General features: G+C 42.8%; 1 protein-coding gene across 1 annotated transcript in view; it reads right to left on the bottom strand.

The window, feature by feature from the left end:
* Positions 1-13,814, bottom strand: part of vps13c (vacuolar protein sorting 13 homolog C) — a gene marked incomplete at its 5' end in the record, with an annotated part of 85,169 nt that overhangs the window by 26,020 nt on the left and 45,335 nt on the right. The window contains 22 exon segments of the mRNA XM_079997289.1: positions 60-229; positions 818-936; positions 1,281-1,428; positions 2,240-2,387; positions 2,631-2,935; positions 3,076-3,243; positions 3,565-3,668; positions 3,981-4,100; positions 5,299-5,455; positions 5,581-5,640; positions 7,098-7,177; positions 7,727-7,883; positions 8,115-8,248; positions 8,809-8,917; positions 9,137-9,284; positions 9,508-9,812; positions 12,115-12,282; positions 12,424-12,527; positions 12,713-12,829; positions 13,052-13,202; positions 13,323-13,382; positions 13,613-13,692. Of these exon segments, the coding sequence (XP_079853415.1) occupies positions 60-229; positions 818-936; positions 1,281-1,428; positions 2,240-2,387; positions 2,631-2,935; positions 3,076-3,243; positions 3,565-3,668; positions 3,981-4,100; positions 5,299-5,455; positions 5,581-5,640; positions 7,098-7,177; positions 7,727-7,883; positions 8,115-8,248; positions 8,809-8,917; positions 9,137-9,284; positions 9,508-9,812; positions 12,115-12,282; positions 12,424-12,527; positions 12,713-12,829; positions 13,052-13,202; positions 13,323-13,382; positions 13,613-13,692 (3,112 nt within the window).

Here is a 13,814-nt window from a genome sequence, read left to right on the forward strand (position 1 = left end):
TATAAGCAACATATTCTATGGGCATATCTTCTCTGTAGCGTTCAGGACCAGCATGGTACCGTGAGGTGACTCTCTGCATTCCGGTCCTCAGGTCGTCCAGAGTGCAATCGGTGAGGATGGTGGTCACCTCCATGGTGCCGTCAGTGAGCATCTTCCCGGAAGCCCTCATCATGTGGAGGGCAAACTCCCCCAAGCGGAGACTCTCCTGCCGCTGGGCTGAGATAGAGGTCTGGGGAAAAGTCAATGAGAAAGATGTTGTGGGGGGAGCCCAAAACAGAATCACACAATCGTTGTGCCTGAAAAGACATAGGAACACGGGTGGCGTCAGACACTATTTTCCGAACCAATTACGTTAGAGACCGCTCATAAACTCTGCAGGGATGGCTGCGTTCTAATCCCCTTGATTTTCATCAGGCAATGTGCAATTTCAATTACACGTTCAGATTTACGTCCCATGCCTTATCAGATGATTTGCTTAAGCGCTATAAGTACAGCACTTAAGGAAGCCTTCATCATGCCATTAGCAGGAAGCTGGGAGCTGAACTGCTGTTCATTTCTCTAATGATAGTAGTGGCTTCAATGATAAAACCATTAATCAGTATTCACTTGTATGCGTTGTGCCAGAGGGAAAATGTGTTAAACACCTGCCACGAGCAGAGCTTTGACTTAATCAGTGATAAAAAAAAAAAAAGGGGGGATTTTTTCCACGTCAGTTGAGGTCTCTGTGGTTGGCCTTTCACCATGTTTCCCCTTAGAGGAGACAAAATTGAGATTCAGGTTTATCTTTGATAGGACATTTCAAATAATACTAAAATACCTGTTTGGGGTCTTTACTGTAGAGCACCAGTCCCAGAGAGTCAATATTGAAGTTGAACTTCACGGTTTCCAGAGGTTCCTCCACCTTTTCCCTGTGCTCCCTGGGCCTCTCTATGCCTTCTAAAGAGACCAATTCATAGGTTCATTCAGAGACTTCATAGGTACAGGAAGAAAAACGTGTTCTAATTCAATATAATGCAATAAATACATTCCTGGTGAAAGAACATTTTGATAAAAAATAAATTTTCCTCAAAAAAATGAATTCCCCCTGGAGATCTTTAGTGTTATCTTATATACAAAAACTGATTCACCCTCATGATCATTTCTTTATCCTTATCACTATCATGTTTCTACTGGTATTATCCTCATGATAATAATACCGTAATTGCAATGCCATTAGGAACAATCATTGTGATGATGTCATCACTGTTATTCCTGTCATAGTGATTTCAGTTGTCTCTGACCTCTAAGAGGGGAGCTGGTGGTTTTGATCTGCAGGCCGGTTTCCAGCCTCGGGGTAGCGGGGTTGTCCGGCTGCAAGCTGCCGGCCTCCCCCAGGTTCTCCATCAGGATCTTCAGCAGAACTTTAAGGTCTTCCTGACTCAGAGCCACCTACAGGTGGACCACAGGAGGCAGAGGGAATGTTGGAGCTCCAGGTGGACTCACACACAACAGCTAGACGATAGCCTCAGTACAGTAGGCAGTATACTACCACGAAGAAAGAACTTCATGGAAGAACCATTGGTGATCATAGCCTAAACGGTAACACAATAAGGGGGGGGAAACTGGAAACAAAAGTTTAACAATGCCCCATCAACTGTAACTGTAATATATAAAGCAAATTGCTGACGGTAGGCCGGCAAAATTGTGACTAGATTGCACATTCACTTCTACCAAACATTGAATGTTGGGTTTAGATTACGATATTTCTAAGGCTTGGTTTGACTTTGGACTTCTCAAGACTGACTCCGCTGTTGTGCAGTAGTATAATAATCATCAAAACCATGAACACGTGCTTCAGCATGGTAAAAACAAATCACCCACACATACAACTACATCTAAATTAAATCAGTTTTAACTAGTTACAAAAACTCAAGGATCACTACAGTAAAGAACTACACAAGGTTTGCAAGCATACCTTCACTGGCTTAAATGTGGACCGTTTGTGAAAACAAGAAGAGGAGTCATTATTTTTTGTAGAAGGATACCCTTGCTGGACATTGAATCTATCTATCTTTTAGAATAACACATAAAATGTGGTTATGTCCTTAATGGCAACATTTAACATTTTGTACAAAAACATTGACGCCTAATTCCTAAGGATTAACAATGATTATGCAACACATTAATTACCAAATAAACATTCATTTCAAGAATGCAAAAAGAGAGAAAAAAAAAAGACTATTCCGTCCAAACGACATACCTTCATGGGCCTGAGGTCTCCATCGATTTCCACAGCCGCCATTTTCTTGTACCAGGAAGCAGCCAGGTTCCTCTTAATGCTGAGAACCAAGTTGACTGGTTCCAGCAGCTCAATACCAGGCTGGGGCACGGCAGGATCCATGCTGACCCTAACGGGACCAATTTGAACTTTGTTGACTAAGACAACTCTAAACATTCAAGGCATTCAATCTTCTATAGTCTTCATCTCCCAACAAAAGTGTTCACTCCTGCGGTGAATTCCCTGGAAACCAGCCTGTATAATTTAGCTTTGATTTTGGAGCAACATTCCCAAAAGGAACACACCTTAACTTGTCTGGCCAGACAAAACAATACAGAATGAACATTGTGAGAAACGAGGAATTCGAACAAACCTGGAGAGTTTGAGCTGCGTCAGCTGGACGTCCATGTTGTCGATGATGGCCGGCAGAGGGCGGTCCTCCACGGGCAGCAGGGAGAAGCTGTTCCGCACCGTGATCAATCCCAGATCCACCTCCAGTGCGTTGTGGGAGACGGACGACTGGGGGACGATGATGAGCGGGGCCTTCAGCCTGATGTCCATGGAGAGGCGGAAGCTCTTCTGGGCAAAGTCCCTGACGCTGGAAGCCGCCTTCTCCGCCGCTTGCACCGTGGCGGCGCTCAGGGCTTCCTTGGCCGCCTGGAAGTGGTTGGTGAAGTTCTACGGAACACAGAGAGGGTACGCGTGAGAATCGTATTATATCAAATGATGAACTCTTTTAGTGACGTGTATTATGTATACGCATGCAATGTTTGTACTAATTGCTATTTGTCTGACCATAGATCTGCAGAGAAACTTACCAGGAGGGACATGACAAACTTGTGGAGATAGACCACTTGTATGCAGCCGACGTTCAGCTTGACCCTGCCGTCCACCTTGGAAGTATCCGAGTATCCGGTACCTTCCGTGGCGTTGGGGGTCAGGCTCATAGTGAAGCTAAACACCTCGTCGCCTACTATGGAGATGGCCTGCAGCACAGAAAAAATAAATAAAAATAAAAAATATATAATTTTATAGAGAGAGAGAGAGAGAGAGAGAGAGAGAGAGAGAGAGAGAGAGAGAGAGAGAGAGAGAGAGAGAGAGAGAGAGAGAGAGAGAGAGAGAGAGAGAGAGAGAGAGAGAGAGAGAGAGAGAGAGAGAGAGAGAGAGAGAGAGAGAGAGAGAGAGAGAGAGAGAGAGAGAGCCGCTGCATTCCTGTTGACAGATTCACGTAGAGATTTCACATTTTATTTTATTTATTTTTTACTATTTTGTTTGAAAATGTAGTAGTAAAGTAACCAACAACTTGCCTTTTTGTGGATGCTTTTGGGGTCGATGTTGATGACAATGAAATCTCTGAGGCGGGCAGAGAGGTGAGTTTGCGGTCCTTGCATCACCAAGGATCCATTTATACCTGAGCAGGTCAGAAATGTAGTAGTTGATGTAGTAGATAAAAACAAGTGTAGGAAGATGAAACACACTGCCAATACAGTGTATGGATAATACATGCTGAACATCTAAAATGTGTAAAAACTTGACATAACACTTTCCTTAAATTTAAGACGATACTCCAGTTCTTTGGGAATTTTGTGACGGGCTGGATATTAACTGTGTTAGCTCAATGCATGGCTGGGCTTCGACTAGACTAGCTCCTGCAAAATTTCCCCCTAAAGAACTGGAGTATCTCTCGGAACTTGAGACGAAGTGGCGCAGTCGCGTACTGTACCTTGGATCTTGATGTCGGCAATATTGCAGCTCTGGTCGCACACCAGCACGTTGAAGGCACCGAGCTGCATCACCACCTTCAGGTCGATGATCTCCGTGTCCAAGGGTGAACCCGGCACCGCTGGCGAGGAAACAGGCGTTAACATAGTCAAAGAGAGACTTTGCAATCTACCTAATGGATTTCCATTTGTTATTGGAAAGTTCAATACGTTTGCAATGTTTGTCCAGAGGATCCTGGTGATGAATAAAATGCTCTTGGAGTTAAAAATTCATGTTTTCTATAAGTATATATTAATTGATTCATCTTTTAAGGAATTGTGTTAAGGCTGGCATGTACAATGTTCTCCATCCCTTCCTTACTCTAAACTAATGAAGATACACTAAATGACTTCACTGACTGAGTACTAGTTACATTTAATCTGCTTGTCTTTCTCACTGGGAACAGAGCAGTACCATGGCCTGGTACCATTATCAGTCGGGTGAGGAGATCCAGGACTATACACGCTAATGTTGCATTGCCCTTCAACTTGTAACTTCAAATGACGACATTTAAGAGAAACCGTATTCAACATCTCCTGTTCACCCACGACTGTTTTTGTTCGGAACAAAAGTGGGTCAAGGAGAGAGCTTGCAGGTAAACATAAGAGGTGAGCCCATCCCAGAAGAGAAGCCATTGACTCCGCTTTCCCTGATGCTTTTGTGGAGAGAAACCCATTAGGAAGAGCATGCGTAGTATGATTCATTCCCACTGTGTGTGTGTGTGTGTGTGTGTGTGTGTGTGTGTGTGTGTGTGTGTGTGTGTGTGTGTGTGTGTGTGTGTGTGTGTGTGTGTGTGTGTGTGTTCAGCTTATGTGTCTTTTATTGAATTCACTTTGTTGTCATGTGTTTGAATTCTCTCTTCCAGGTCACTCAACAAGCCTCGTACTTTTAGTGGAAGCATCACAAAGTAAAAGCCTCCAGGTCAGTATGATAATCACTTATAGCATAAAAAATAAAAAATAAAATAAAATAGTTATATATATAGGAAATGAGCGCGCACTTGCAGATCCAGTAGGCGCGTGTGCAGCATATGTATTTACACTCAAATGACATAACATGAATGTAATGAGAAAGAAAGTAAGAATGTCTGGTGCATCAGCACTGCAGGTGATTTGAGACTGTTCATGTCCGAAACAGAAGTCTTTTAAAACATCAAAAAAAAAAAAAAAAAAAAAAGCAGGGGTAAGGGTTGTTGTATTAATGAGCAAATACACTTTTATTTTTCAACTAAAAGTCATCCTCAAGGAATGAGCTAAACCGGCTCAGTCTCGGATCCTTACAGGACTTGGCTGAGACGGCCCGGCTGTCGTCCAGTTTGGGTTTGGGATCCCTCTCCGCTGGGGGCAGGCTGCCCGAGGACAGAGCGAGCGACAGGAAGTTGATGGTGGACAGGAGCGCCTCGGTGTGGAGCAGCAGGTCCAGCGAGGTGAACGTTATCTGCAGAACAGAGAGGAACGAAAGAGCAAAAGGAGGAAAGAAAAACACCTCCAGTCGGTATTTTGCATTTTGAAAACAAGCTGGGATAGTTGTAGGGATCTCGAGGTGCAGTCGTGTTCACTCACATTGATCATCTGCTCCGTATTTTTGTACACGGTGGTGAAGTTGGGAGAGTTTCTGTTCGTCTGAGGAGAAACCAGATTAAGAGGAAGCATGTCATTAAACTGACAATAGAACTAGGAGACAGGAAATAAGGGGGTACAGAAACCAAATTAGAAAAAAAAATTAAAATAAAATGAATTTTTGGAAAAAAAAATAATACTAATGGATACGGATATGGAGACCTTCAAAAACCTGAGCATGAAGCAAGATATTGTTATTCTGATTGCTGAATAGCAACCCATGGAGAATAATTTGAAATAACTGGTTTGTTCCATTTATTTATTTACTCTCTCAATTTTGGCACATTTAATTGTAAATCTGTATTTGCATACCTGTAATTTTTTTATCCAACTATGAAGGAAGGAATCTCTGTCTATGTCCTTTATTTATCTCGGCAACCGTGCATCCGATCTCCTTCACACTCTGCGGGTGTATTGCTGGGCAACCAAGCACGTGCAGCGCAATATTAATAAATTTGATAAACAGCGGGCAGCGAGCGAGCAGTGGGCGGGGCTTCAGGGCGCTGCGACTCGGTCACGAAGACTGTCTTTCCCCCGGGTATGACTTTAACCGGCAGTTTCATCTTCCACTGTGGAACAGGGCACCGAATTGTAGAAAGTCTTCAATTTTTAATGGGCCTGCACTAGTTTGATTTAAGACAAACAACTTCACATTTGTAGACAGATAGCAATTGCATCGCTCTACACTTTTATCATATCAATGTATAGAAGAGGTTTAGGCCTGCATGAAAAAAATATATATATATTGCCATGTGGAAAAAGATCATCTGAGCCCAGAGTTTAATCTCAGAATTCTGACTTAATTGGAGGTTTTATGTCCGTATTGTTCCATAGAGTGTTTCCTCCTCATACTAGCTTTTAACATCTCTTAAGGGGAAATGGGCCTTGAAAGCAGGCAGAAAAGAATGACTGTGTTGTCTCAAAGGTGCCTGGAATCCAAACTATGGTGGCTCTCAGACCATACGGCTAATGGCTTTTTCAAGAGGAATCACTGTCACTGAGATAGATCCGGACAGAGAGCCTGGGTCAAGTGTTTTCCTTCAATAACTTAGTCTACATTATTACTTCCTGGGTTGAACTGGAGTTGCAAATAACTATCTTGACAGTGGGTGTCACGTGACCTGGTGAATTACATGAAAGTATACTGTACCAAACTTGTCATCCGTCCTTTTTAATTCACAGCTTGTTCCGTCCGGCCTAACCATTAGCCACTTACTAAGCCCACCCCATCTATCTGTTTACACGTTTATCTAACTCTGCAAAGGGTACCTGTTTTGTTGACAATGAATGTGATGCACAGTCAGTGTGACCACTCTTCACTGTGTGTACTATAAGTCTCATTGGATGAAAGTGTGATATAGTGTTGTTATACGACACTCTATCTGTATAGAGAGCACAATACGCAAGGAATATTTGAATCTGGAAACGAGCTGAAATGATGCAACGTGTCATGTGTTCACCTTGAAGTATTGCACTTTGAGAAGCTCCGCTCCAGACTCTACGGAGGAGCTGACCAGACAGAGCGGCTCGCCAACAGAGTCTGCCAAACAAAACAGTAATGTAAGACGAGGCATCCAGAACCTGCAATCGTTTAAAAGACGCATCAAAGAGATGGTATGTTCCAACCCAAACTCTGAAAACATTATGTAGGTTACATGTGCCTGGGTACAGAATGCTTAGCCCAAACTTTTATGGCAAGACTCCCTTGGCAACCACTGGCTTTTCCCACAAAAGAGTAGATTATGGTATTTACACGATCAGTTTTGGGGATTATTTATTCTGTATATCTTAAAGATAGAATCCAAATATGACTATATAATATCTCTCATACATTGAACTATCACATGATGCCATCACAAAATATATAGTTTATGTAAACATAGCATATGTTGTGGCCCTTTCGGCAGCCGTTTAAAGTCATTCAGGGGGCCGCACCCCTTACTTTGAACATCATTGTCCTAAATAACCACACAATGGACAAAATATGTTGCTGTCCTTTTGTCGAATATCTTTTTATGCAAATATTTTCTGAAACTGTCATATTTGTCCATGTGGATGGAATAGAAAGTGAAGCAGGACGACCTCTGACCTGTGAACTCCAGGCACTTCATGGTGATCTTCTTGATGTAGGTGGTGGCGCACATGTCCGCCTTCCTGACTTTGGTGTCTATTCCCAGATGAGCCATGTGGAGGACCAGGAAGGGCTGTTCCTTCTGCGCACTCAACTTCTTCAACATCAGCACCACCTTCACCAACACAAGTTATGAGAACAATACCAGTTTTACAGTTAGGAGCAAATAACAATTTTCTGTAAATATCGCAAATTGTTTCAATTGCAGGAATTTTATACAGTTCCTCAGTTTCTACTGAGCATAATTTTGTCTTTTCTCTGATGAATGGGAGACTCTGAAGCCCTTTGAGACTGTATATGTGAGATAGTACTCTGCAGATAGCATAACCTTCACGTGGTGCTGTACCTCCTTGATTTCAAAGTTGAGGAGAACACTGAGGGTATTTTCGGCGGGACCTCCGTTGGTCATGATGGGCTGGAGTCCTGGTCCAGTTGGTGTAGGCACAGCCTCCATCTGCTTTGCAGCCAGCTCTGCCTTCTCTAAAAGACGGAATCAGGAGATTTATTATTTGTACCTCTCACACATAAGACGGCTAAATAGATTTGACATTTTGTATGCCAATCGAATGCACTTGGATTATGTGAAAAACCATTTACGTCAGGTCTGTGTTTAGACTCCTTCGAAACGTGGATTTGATTAGCATTTTGCATTACAATTTGCACTGCAAGAGTTTCATGCGGCAAAGCAAAAAATACAACTCCCAAGTGTTCTGATTTGTTAAACAAGTTCCAAATTATTTACATTTAGTTTCTGATAATACTCTACTGTCCCAGCTAAGCCATAAGATAGAGGTATAATTATTGTTTATTATATAAACAAACGGCTGAAAAAAGAAAAACTGGTGCAAAGACACTAGCACAAACTATCAAGTAGTGGTGAGTAGAGCACTTGTATAGATACCATACATATAATGCATGCAACTATACAACTATAATGTACAATTCACAGTCCATATTTACAAAATGTACCTTGCAAAAACAGAGTAAATAGTGGAAACTACGTTTAGAAATGGGAAATACCAAGTTACCCAGTCACGTACCCTGAGCCACCTGTGTCCTGACATCTATGTTGTGTTCTTTACTTCCCTCTCCAATGTTCTCCATCAGGATCTTCATCAACACACCAAAGTCTTCCTGACCAAGACACATCTGGACCAGAGGAAAGAGGGACAGGAAAGTCGTTGTAATCCCTGAACGTCATGGCTTTAAAGAATAATCTCATTTTTTGACCTTTTCCTATCTTTCCCAACCATAGAAATCCTCCCTCGGCCCTAGCCCAAACTTACATATATAAACCAACAGATGGGAAGGTTCTTCAATTCAACCTTCAACCACATTCAAATACTCTCTGCAAAATCAGATACTCACATTCATTGACTTGAGGACGCCCCGGACCTGCACACCAGGGATCTTGGTGAACCAGGAAGCAGCGAGGTTCCGCAGGACGAGAAGCTCCAGATTGATGGGTTTGAGAATCTCAATGTCTGGCTGCGAGGCGTCGCTCTTTAGTGTGGTTCTATGAACAAAGGGAGGTTAGCGATTTAGATATCTCTCCGGTAAACCTGACAGGTACTGACAGTGTGTTCTCTAACCTCCTGAACTGTCAAAAAGAGAAACGGTCTTTATAGTACATGTGCTGCATGCAGACCCCATAATGTGCAAAGCACACACTGATTTGTCGTTTACATGAGAAATGTCATACATGAAGACATAGACAGACAAAATCCTCCCTGGAGCACCTGGACAGCTTGAGCTGAGTCAGCTTCACGTCCATCTTCTCTAGCACAGCAGGTAGAGGCAGGCCCTCGGCGGGCAGCAAGGAGAAGCTGTTCCCCACCGTGATCAGACCTAGGTCCACCACAAAGGCATTGTGGGAGACGGACGACTGGGGGATGATGATGAGCGGGGCCTTCAGCTTGATGTCCATGGAGAGGCGGAAGCTCTTCTGAGCAAAGTCCCTGACGCTGGAAGCCGCCTTCTCCGCCGCCTGTGCCGTGGCGGCGCTCAGGGCTTCCTTGGCCGTTTGGAAGTTGTCCACAAATGTCTAAAAAGAAGAAGGTCAATTACCACACAGGCCACGGGAAAACCAGCAGAGCAGACAAACGTTGTTTGTCCATGAGTGAATCATACTGGGTGACGACCAGGAGGGGAGGGTGGGCGCAAGAGTGGTAGTTAGAAGAGGATCTATATGTGAGTTTCACTTCCTGCAAAGTGGTTGGTGATGTGGTGACCATGCAAAATAAATGCATGACATAAAAAAAGCTATCTGCCGTCAAAACTGAGCATTTTGTCCTCAATATTCAATGGAGTGAAATTGCAGACACTATTATATGGGATTGGGAGGAGAGAAGCTGAATAGGGCTGCTTGTGAAGGTCAGGTGAAGGTTGCATGACACTTATGGACAGAGTGAGTTTGGATTACTTTATGTATTGTGCATGAAAAGCATTCCTTTATCCGTGCTGAAACAAACCATTCCAAAGTAGACACGTTCAGACCAAAGTCGAATAGAAATCTTTTACTGTTTTCTTTTGGCCTCCCTGGCCGCCCAGATTGGTTGGGCTCTTGCCCGAGAATCATTTCATGTGCAGCAGCAACTTTGACGCGCTTCCAACATCTATTGTGTCTCTCTTTCTGTTTGACATGGAACCTGTTGCTTTTTGAATTGCTCTCATTTGAAAATCCAAATAATTTGACGCACAAAGTAAGCCAGAACAGAATTATTTTCTGATGCTGTACAACTCTGGGCTTGACTCCAAAATGAGCAAGAGTCAGAGACATGCATTTAATAACCGTCAAGTGAGAAGATAGTGACAATATCTCAATTACTGTACGTTTGCATTTCCTGAATTCATGAACTGGCAACAATATGCAAAATAAATCGACCTTTCTTTTTCCGTATTCCATCTTGAAAGCCTTCTAAAACCTTGGCAGTGACTGCTCACCTTGTGTCAATTGCCTGAAAAGTGTTACTAGGAAATCTATCACGTTCTGCATTCAGGCCACTCCAAAGACCGAAATGACTTACAGCGGTGTAGTCATAAAACTCCCATTACTTCGCACTGATCCACAATTTATCCTCATAGCATACCCCGGGTAGTTAAACACCGTGCTTGTCGTCCGAAAGCAACGTCAGAAACGCAGCCGTCAAACATTTATGGAACAGACACAGCGGCGGCAGACTTGATCAAATATTCAGACAGGTCGACCGGAGACTCCCCTCATATATTGTTGGTTCTAAGAGTGCTTTTCAATGACTTGGATTACCCACACACCGGCAGATGGTTGGAAAAACAACAGGTATTGGGAGAAGCGTGAGGAGAAATCATTGAAAATAATGACAGGGGTTTCGTTTTAATGTGCGACACAAACTGGCCGACTCAGCAAATTTAAGCTTATAAATGGAAAATCACACCTTGACAACCCAATGAATGTCATTGGTGTACGGCATATTTGTGAATGCATTTTGGTAGCATTCATAAGCAAACATGAGCAGGATTCTATTGATAACTTTAACTACTTTCTATCAATGATGTTTGACTGACTTCTTTTTTAAAGCACAGGCAGACACATTCCACTGTCCTAATCTTTGCCGAGTCAACCTTACTTTGGACGGGAGAGTCACGTTAAATCACAGGGTAAAGTGAGGATTCCTGAAGGTGTTAAAGCCGTCGTGGTTTTAGTAAAGATTAATTCTCATTCAGGACAAGCTGTCACTCCTTAAAGTCAAGGTTGAGGATTAACCTACTTATTTGCCCTAACATAGTTATAGAAATAAATAAAAATAATAATCTGCGGTGGCATTGTTGAGTGTGGCTGCAAAGCAAAAGGTTTTAATGCAGTTCAGTGCTGCATGCCAGAGCTTGTACCTCATCACCAGATGGACACTGAAAGCTAAAAAAATCCTGCAAAGAACAATAGAGTTAGAGAGAAAAGAAGAGAACAGAACACAGGGAATCAAGTCCACAGAATGCAAATGCAGGCACTCCGTTACGAGCCCTGTTAAGACTGTCTGACAACCAATTCTCACATCAATGAGAAATCTTTTAAGATCTATGGAAATACCACTGCATGCCAAAGTCTTAAAAAAATTAACATTATATCGGCTTGTCTTATAAGTATTATCTTAATTTTTCACACATAAAATTCGGGGAAGACAGAAAAAGATACAAAAACTGATCAAATATACCTAATAGTACCGTACAAATATACAAAAAGGCATACATCTGTTTCTTAAATATTTAAGTCAATTGCAGGATGCTATTACAAGACAAATGTAATGAAGCGAAAATAACAATAATAATCGAATAATATTCATAAAATTAATAATGATGACAATAATACTCACCAGCAGGGACATGAGGAACTTGTGCAGGTAGACGACCTGGATGCAGCCCAGCCTCAGAGTGACCTTCCCGTCGACCTTGGAGGTGTCGGAGTAGCCTTCTCCCTCGGTGGCGCTTGGGTACAGGGACAGCTTGAAGCTGAACACCTCCTCTCCCATGATGGACACCGCCTGCGGACAAACAACTTGTCTCATTTTATAATACTACTACTAGCGTACGTCTTCTTACGAACGCCGAAAGACCTAACTTTCTTCTCAGGACAGGGTTGGCTGATCTGCCAGATTTTGAGCCAGTTCTACTTCAGGACGCACCTTCTTGTGAATGGTTCTCGGGTCAACGTCCGTGACCACGATGTCTCGGAGCCGAGCAAAGACCTCGGTTTCCTTGGCTTGGACCAAGACCGACGCATCAATACCTAGAAATAGAAAGACGGTGCGGCATTTTACAAAATAATTATTTGACATTGTTAAAAGTTACGCAGATAGTGTCATTACCGAAATTCTGAAATAACGGGTGTGGCAGAAACTTGGTGGCTTTAGAAATATTGATATTGATGTGGATTAAGAGAAATAGAAGAAAACGAAATCAAATAAATCGTACCCTGAATTATGATGTCAGCGATGCTGTGTCGATCGTCGCAGACCTCCACATGGAAGCAGCCCAGCATGGCGAACAACTTGAAGTTAAAGACACTGCCATCTCTGGAGCCTTTAGACACTTAAATTGAGTAAATACATAATTTATTTACTGACTTATTTATTTATGGGGGGGTGAGTTGATAACTGCTTAACAAGAAAGAAATGGAAAATAAACAAATAAACAAACAAACAAATAAATAAATAGATAAATAAACAAACAAACAAACAAACAAATAAAAAATAAAAAATTTAAAAAAAAAGTTATTAACCACACAAATACATATCATTGTGCTGGGTTTACCTCTGTTGGCTTTCCTGGCCTTCTCCACCTGCTTCTTGGCGTCCACCTCCTTGGAGCTGCTGAGCTCGGCAGGCAGAGCGCTGGTCAGGTAGTTGATGGTGGAGAGCAGAGCTTTGGTATGGAGGAGGAAGTTCAAGGAGGAAAACTCCACCTGGGGGAATAAAACCACAACCACAGAATACAAACCAGACACATAGGCAGGTAAAACTAAATTTTAGGGGGGGAATTCGAGACGGTCAGTACCAATGTCATCACTAACACCATCACCCACCTTCAACATCTGCTCTGTGCTATCGAACATGGACTGGAAGCCGGGACCGTTGGAGTCAGCCTAGTGGGCGGGAAACAACGCGCGCACACGCACACGCACACGCGCACACGCACACACACACACACACACACACACACACACGCACACGCACGCACACACACACACACAATACCATTAAGGCTTCATAGATGTCTGTTTCTATGATCAAAGCAAGAAGAAATCATGATCAAAGAAATGCGATGTGTAGGAGAGGGCAGAAAAGAACACGATGGGAGGATGTATTTTCTTACTTTAACATATTCCACTTTCAGGAGGTCTAGACCCTGCTTGTCTGATGAGCTGATCAGCTGAAGGGGCTGATTCTTGTGATCTGAGACGAAACAAACACGAAGCTTAACAACAGGCATTTAGCAGGAATGTTTGCTTCACACTCTTGATTGCCAAGGCTAAGGCAGGAATCATTTCTGGGTGTGAAATGAACTGAATAGATTA

The sequence above is a fragment of the Zeus faber genome (assembly GCF_960531495.2).
Source record: "Zeus faber genome assembly, chromosome: 3".
NCBI classification, from domain to species: domain Eukaryota; kingdom Metazoa; phylum Chordata; class Actinopteri; order Zeiformes; family Zeidae; genus Zeus; species Zeus faber.